The sequence below is a fragment of the Sarcophilus harrisii genome, chromosome 3, assembly GCF_902635505.1.
Source record: "Sarcophilus harrisii chromosome 3, mSarHar1.11, whole genome shotgun sequence".
NCBI classification, from domain to species: Eukaryota; Metazoa; Chordata; class Mammalia; order Dasyuromorphia; family Dasyuridae; genus Sarcophilus; species Sarcophilus harrisii.
In genome coordinates, this window is record NC_045428.1 from 540462047 (window position 1) to 540469037 (window position 6991).

Here is a 6991-nt window from a genome sequence, read left to right on the forward strand (position 1 = left end):
CACAAACATTCGTGCACATACAGGTCCCTTTCCCTTCTTTATGATCTCTTTGGGATATAATCCCAGTAGTAACACTGCTGGATCAAAGGGTATGCACAGTTTGATAACTTTTGGGGCATAGTTCCAAACTGCTCTGCAGAATGTCTAGGCCTGTTTCTTTGCAGACTGAGGGCTTTAAGGGGAGGAAGGCCGACCTTAAGAACGGCTCACGATGACACAACTGTTGATAAAGGTAGCGTTAGTAACTTCGTTTGACCCTCATAACAAATGCATGAGATCAGAGCTCTATGATAATCCCCATTTCGCAGATGAGGAAACTGAAGCCGCGAGTTAGAAGCTTCGCTCAGGTCACGTGGTCGGGTTCCGCTTCTCGCGCTCCGCATCCCGAGAGCTGGGTTCGGATTCTGGACCCTGACAAGGTTCCTTTGGCTTCGTTGGCGGCCCTGGCAGCGTCCTCCCGGCTCCCGAGCCTTCCCCCAAATCCTCCGCAAGCTCCCCTGCTCACCAGCCTCCTCGCTTGGGCACAGCGCATCCCGTAACCAGCACCGGCTCCCTTTGGAGCCTGCAAAGCGCTTTAGAACTGTCACCTCACGGGGCAGCTGGGTGGCGCAGTGGCTAGAGCACCAGCCCTGGATTCAGGAGGACCCCAGTTCAAATCTGGTCTCAGACGCTTTGACACTCCCTAGCTGTGTGACCCTGGGCAAGTCACTTAGCCCTAACCCTCGGCAAAAAAAAAAAAAAAAAAAAAAAAATCTATTAAAAAAAAAAGAACTGTCACCTCACGTGCTAACAACCCCGAGCCTTCCTCTGCGGACAGACGGCCGTCCCCGCCTGCCCCTGACAGCCAGACCGGGCGACCCCAGCCCCCGAGAGCCCCGCCCACGGCCGCTGCTCACACAAATGAAAGCGCAGTCCCAGGCCTTCAGTCCCGCCGTTATAAAGAAAGGGTCGGCCGAGGGGTCGGAATCAAGAGGAAAGGAAGCCGAGCAGGAACAACCGCCCGGGAGGGGCGGGGCCTTGCTGGGGAGGGCGAACCCGGGCGGAGCGGCCGGCTCCGGGCAAGGCCGGGGCAAAGAAGGAGACCGATACCCCATGGGGGCGGGACTGGCGGGGCGGGGGCGGGGCCTGCTCCGGGGCCGCGGCTTCCGGGGTAGCGCGGCCCGACGCTTTTTCTGCAGGGCGGGGGTGGGGCGGTGGGCGTGCCCGGCGCTCCCGGAAGTGGCGGTAGACTGTGGCGGTTGACGGCGACGGCTATGGCGGCGGCGGCGGGCGGCGCGGCGGCCGGGGCGGTGCGTTCCCTGTCGCGGTTCCGGGGCTGTCTGGCCGGGGCGCTCCTCGGCGACTGTGTGGGGGCCGTCTACGAGGCGCACGACGACGTTACCATGGCGTCTGTACTGAGTCACGTGAGCAGCCTGGAGCCGGAGCCTGGAGCGAAGGGGAGCGCGCGCACAGGTAGGAGGGGCGCGCGCCCGGGTGGGGGTGGGGCAAGGGGCGGGGCATAAACAAAGGTAGAGGGCCAGTTTAGAGGCTCCGTTCGGAACCACGTGGGACGTGACGGGCTTGGCAACCTCCCACTGAGCCTGCTCTGGGTTCTGAGAAAAACTCATCCGACCCGAGCCCAGCGTCGCGGGCGGGCGCTGTCCGGGGGCAGCGCGCATTCAGGGTTCTGGTTCTCCCTCTTACCCATGTGTGACTTAACGGGTCATCTCCGGCCCTCTCTGAGTCCCTCTGGCTGCATTGCGGCCCGCGCGCGCCGCCTTCCTGGGTTTGGGAACGATCCCTCACTGGTTCTTTTACTTGCTTTTACCAGAGCTTAAGATGGAATCAGTTTTCTTGCTTGTCAGGTGACCCTGTGGCCTCACACTGAGAACTTAGATCTTTCCTACATAAACCGTTGTCCAGACTTGCCTTTCCCATCCGACCACTGAGAGATTTTCTGAACCCGTCCGTAAATGTCATCTCTTTGGATTCTGCCATTGAAGATGTAACCTGTTAACTCCTTTTGGTTCCTGAGTTTATCACGGAGTACGGTAACTCTCTCCAGCTTTGTGTTGTGGGAACACGCAATTAGCGTATCATCTGTGCCTTCCGTCATGAATGGCAATGTCAGACTGTCAAACTGAGTGGAGGGTCAGGGTGAGGAAGTCCCGCGGAAACCTCCCGGACTTCCCTTTTTTGGGCGCCTCCGTTTTCCCTTTTACAAAAATGAAAGGATGACATTGGCTAGCTTTTAAGATTCCTTCTGGATGGCACTTTTTAGGACCTGCATCCTAGGTTGCTCCTCTCTCCCTTTCCTGCTTTTTGTCCGTCCCCTCTTCATCCGCATTAGCAAGCACTGGGAATTCAAGATGCTATAAGAAGGTCCCTGACAAGACTCTACACAGGGCAAGATAAATAATAATGCCAGGACGTGTGCCATGTGGCATGGTGAGGCATACATCATAGGGGCGATTTAGACTGCTGGGCTTCCGTGGAAGGGCATCACGGGGGTGATAGAGGTTTTAGGATTAGATTGGATCCAAAGGGATGACCAGTAATTAGACAGAGGGGGAAAGGTAAGCAAAATCAAGGAGGAAAAATTTGCACATCTATTTTGGTAAAGTCAAGTCTTATTCATTTAGGCGAGGAGACTGATCCTAGGAAATGGTGAGAGATAGGTATGGGTGACATTGTGGAGGCTCAGTGCTAGAATAAATTATATCCTGTAGGCACTGGGGAGTCATGTAAAGTTTGGAGGCTGGGGCCGAGATATTCAGAGAAGGGTTTCAGTAAGAATTTTGCAGAGACAGTGTAGATTGGCTGGAAACAAAAGCCTAGGAATTAAGAAAGGTGAAATGGGTTAAGCTTCAGGCAAATGCCTCAACCAAAGTATCGGCAGGATCAATGGAAAATTGGGAAGAGTTTGAAGTCAGGATTCACCAAGACTTGATGAATGCTTGACCTGGAGGGCCAAGCAGAGAAAAGAATCAAGACTCTCAGCTTCACTTTGGGGGAATGCCGGAAATCGAGAATTGTTTGAGAAAAAAATAAATCTTGCATTTGGCCTTGTTGAGTTTGAGAGGGATGAGACTGCCCCTGGACTGCCTCCCCCCAACTCCACCCGACCTCAGCCCTCTCCCTGCAGAGGCCCTGTACTACACAGATGACACTGCTATGACCAGAGCCCTGGTGCAGTCCCTGCTGGCCAAGGAGGCCTTCGATGAGGTGGACATGGCCAAGAGGTGAGGGGGGGTGGGTGGAAGAAGGCGGTTTTCTGATGTGGTTATTGGTTGTCTAAGGTTTCTGACCCTTCTGCCCAGAAAGACATAAGATGGTGACGCCCCTGCTGCTCATCCCTGGGCAGCTGCTTCTGCTCGTCCCTTCTCCCTCTCCCCAGATGATCTCCTTGTCTTGACTCGAGGGTCTCTCAGGCCTAGCCAGGGTCCTTGCCTTTCCCTCTCCAGGTTCGCTCAGGAGTACAAGAAAGATCCCGATCGAGGCTATGGTGCTGCAGTGATCACTGTGTTCAAAAAGCTACTGAACCCCAAATGCATGGATGTCTTTGAGCCAGCTCGGGCTCAGTTCAACGGGAAGGGCTCCTATGGCAATGGGGGTGCCATGCGTGTAGCTGGCATCTCCTTGGCCTACAGTAACACCCAAGACGTTCAGAAGGTGTGTGAGCTGGGCTGAGCCCTGCAGTGGCTCTTGCTTATCTCCTCTCTTCTCCCTGGCATGGCTCTGATGATGGCAGTCTCCTGCCTCTGGCACAGATTCCATGACGATATTTCCCTCTCCGTCCTTTCCCACGTCCTTTTCTGTAGTTTGCCCGGCTCTCAGCCCAGCTGACCCACGCCTCCTCGCTGGGCTTCAACGGTGCCATCCTGCAGGCTCTGGCCGTGCATCTGGCCCTACAAGGGGAGTCGTCCCGGGAGTGGTTTCTCCAGCAGCTCTTGGACCACATGGAGGAGGTGGAGAGTGATGACCGGTCTCTGTCAGAAGCACGGGAGTAAGTAGGGAGGGACACCTGCATGCAGTCGGGTGAGTGTGGGCTGAGCGTGACACGGGCCAGCATTAGCAGTCAGGATCTGATTCTTTTCCATTTTCCTGTTCTTGGGGAAAACACTAGGTAAAAATTGAAAGAAATCCCCCTCCCCCTTCCCCCCCCTTTCCCTTTCCAAGGAAGAGATACTCAGTTGGGGCTCCTGGATCTCGGGGAATGGGTGACTTGCACCATGTTTTACACTGTCTGCTCTTTATACACACATGCGCACGCCTTCCCATTTCTCCCCATCTCTCTAGGCTGCATGTGCTCTCTATGGAAAGGGGTTTCTCCCTAGTATTTCTCTATCTCCCCCTTCCCTCCATGCATGCTCTTCAGCATTCTGAAGACCTAAGACCTCTCCATTCTCCCAAATCTGGCCTCCGTGCCCATTAGCTGTGACCTCCCTAGCTTCTCTTTGATTCCCAGGCTGGGCATGGGGGAGCGGCCATACTCGAGCAAACTGAAGAAGATCGGGGAGTTCTTGGAGCAGGGCTTAATGGCCAAGGAGGAAGTTTTGTCTGAGCTCGGTGGGTTAGCTGGAGGCTGCACCTTCCTCTCTCTCTCTTTCCCTCTCCCCCCACATGGATGAGGCCTCCCTCCATACTTCAGGGGCCAGAAGGAAGTGATGGTTCCACACCCCTGACTTGTCCTTTCCACCCCTGGGTTTGGGGCAGGGAGGAGAACGTGGGTCTCTGCCCCCGAGTCCTCCCAGTGGAGAAACTTGGCTCTGGGAGAGGTGGAAATGGAGAAGCTGGGGGGGAGGGAGGGCAGGGGAGGGGATTCAGGTTCCTTTACCTTCATTATAGCTTTGAAAGCAAAAAAGTGCCATCCTGCCATGTCCAGAAAGGGCGCACCAGCTTAATGTACCTGCCCCCAACACAAGAAGGGCCTTTAGCCAAACTGACCAGCCTGACTCCTCGGTCAGCTTCATCTCTGGCTTTTCCCAGGGCCGACTTTCTAGGCTTATGGACTTGCCAGTCCTACCCTTGAATGAGGCAAGTCAGGGTCCTGCGGGTCTGACCTTGGCTGCGTGCGCCTTGTTTCCTGCCCAGGGAATGGCATCGCAGCCTTCGAGTCGGTCCCCACCGCCATCTACTGCTTCCTTCGCTGCATGGCTCCTGACCCCGCAATCCCAGCCACCTTCAACAGCCTCCAGCGGACGCTCATCTACTCCATCTCCCTGGGGGGAGACACTGACACCATCGCCACCATGGCCGGGGCCATTGCTGGGGCTTACTACGGCATGGAGCAGGTTCCGGAGAGCTGGCAGCAAAGCTGTGAGGGCTATGAGGAGACGGACGTGCTGGCCCGCAGCCTGCACCAGCTCTTCAGCAAGGACCTGTGAGGGGCGCTGCAGGCGCCCAGGCTTCCCGCCTCCACTCACCAGCTCCTCCTCAGCCTGGGGCCACATGCCCGGTGGGAGCGGGGGCACAGGAAGGGGCGGGCCCTCTGCTGCCGAGGCCCTCACGTGGCCACATCTGTGACCTCCTAATCCCTGAGCTCGGTTCTGGGGCCTGAGTCAGGAGACCTACGTGACTAAAGCAGGAACAGGCTTGAACTGAAGGGAGACATTTCTGATTCTTGGCAGGGGTGAAAGATAATTGAAACCATGAGACTGGGGAGACCAAGCCTGACTCACTAGCCCAGGGGCCTTGAGAGTCTTGAAGTTGTCTGGGGGACTCTTGGACCCTGGAATGGACCTCTTGGTGGAGGTCCCACTGGGCATTAGCTGTCTTAGGGTGGCGACCCACTACAGCTTCCACTGGAAATCATGCAGCCTCCCAATAAAGTTGCCAAAAGATCCTGCTGGCCTCGGCTAAGCTCCTTGCTCTTCGGCTCTGGATACTTCCTCTTTTCTGCCTGTGGGATTTCTTTGTTTCATCCTGGTAGTGTGTGCCAGTGGGAATGGGTGTTGGGGGGGAGGCAGCCTTCCCAAGGGGGAACTATGGGGACAGGGAGACAGGTTCCTCTGTCTCTGATCTGTGGAACAGTCAGAGAAGTGTCCATTCTGCAAGCTTTTCTTGTAGGGTATCACCCAGCAGGGCTCAGATGATTGGACCAAGTCTCTACCACAGGAATGTTTTCCCCAAGGATTTGAAAGCTATTTAGCCTTGGATATCGAGATGAGTGAGGTAGTGGGGAAAGAGTATAGGTCCAAAAAGTTTCTTCTGCCCAGCAGGAGCCACACCAGCCTCTCAAGCTCATCAGACCAAAGACGGATGCCTGCTTTGGGGCAGCTGCACTTGAAAGGGAAATGGCACCTGAAGAAAGAGGGCCAGGCAAGATCATTATCTGTATGACCCATGGCCACAGATTGCTCCATCTGGAACAGCAAAAAACCCAGTTACATCTGTTTTGTCAAAAGCTTTGTTCTGCAGTCTCTCTGATGGAATGTTTCGCCTTGTAAGGGTCCTGTTTACTTGCTCTTGTTAGGTTCCAAGAGGAAGTCGTTGGTTTGCCCCAGAGCAGAGATGGATGTATTTGGGAGTTTACAAAAGAGACTGATTCTTGGGTAGGGAAAAGTGCATCAGGCCCCCTATCTGAGATGTTGCTGCTCTACTGGAATCTCTCCTGCCCCCTCAGAGCTGTGGGAATGTGAGGTCTGAGCCCCTGCCTCTAGTGGGGAGGTCTAGCCTAGGGAGCAATCTGTCCCTCACTGAGAGCAAAATGTAGGAAGGAAATATTGTCAATGACAGCTGTTTCTAGGTTCAATTGGGCCTTAGAGACCAAATTGGATTTTCCAAAGGACCAGACAGCAAGCAAGAAAGAATGTCCCAAGTTGGTTGTCCCCCATCTGCCTGGCTCAAAGAATAGACTCTCCTAGAGGAAGTAAGGACCCCTGGTTGCCCCCAGGCAAGACTGCCAAACACATGGTTTCATAGGAAACCTCAGAAGGCATCTGGTCTAAACTCCTGCTTGAAGTCCAAATCCTGTCACAAATATCTCTGACAGACAAATGGTCCGTAGGGC

At 55.1% G+C, this 6991-nt stretch overlaps 1 protein-coding gene across 1 annotated transcript; it reads left to right on the forward strand.

Moving 5' to 3' along the window:
- The first annotated feature begins 308 nt into the window (after positions 1-308).
- ADPRS (ADP-ribosylserine hydrolase) lies at positions 309-5449 on the forward strand. Its single transcript, XM_031961506.1, has 8 exons — positions 309-535; positions 818-1058; positions 1155-1452; positions 3125-3221; positions 3444-3651; positions 3801-3985; positions 4448-4548; positions 5074-5449. Exons 1-8 carry the CDS (start codon positions 309-311, stop codon positions 5364-5366), a joined length of 1650 nt encoding a protein of 549 aa, XP_031817366.1. The 3' UTR covers positions 5367-5449.
- Positions 5450-6991: the final 1542 nt, after the last annotated feature.

Bases quoted from the DNA above. Each gene is read 5' to 3' on its own strand.
- ADPRS (XM_031961506.1), top strand. From the start codon at position 309: ATGAGGAAACTGAAGCCGCGAGTTAGAAGCTTCGCTCAGGTCACGTGG. The intron at 3,222-3,443 runs GTGAGGGGGGGT...TTCCCTCTCCAG, and splicing joins GAGGTGGACATGGCCAAGAG to GTTCGCTCAGGAGTACAAGA. The intron at 3,652-3,800 runs GTGTGTGAGCTG...CCTTTTCTGTAG, and splicing joins ACACCCAAGACGTTCAGAAG to TTTGCCCGGCTCTCAGCCCA.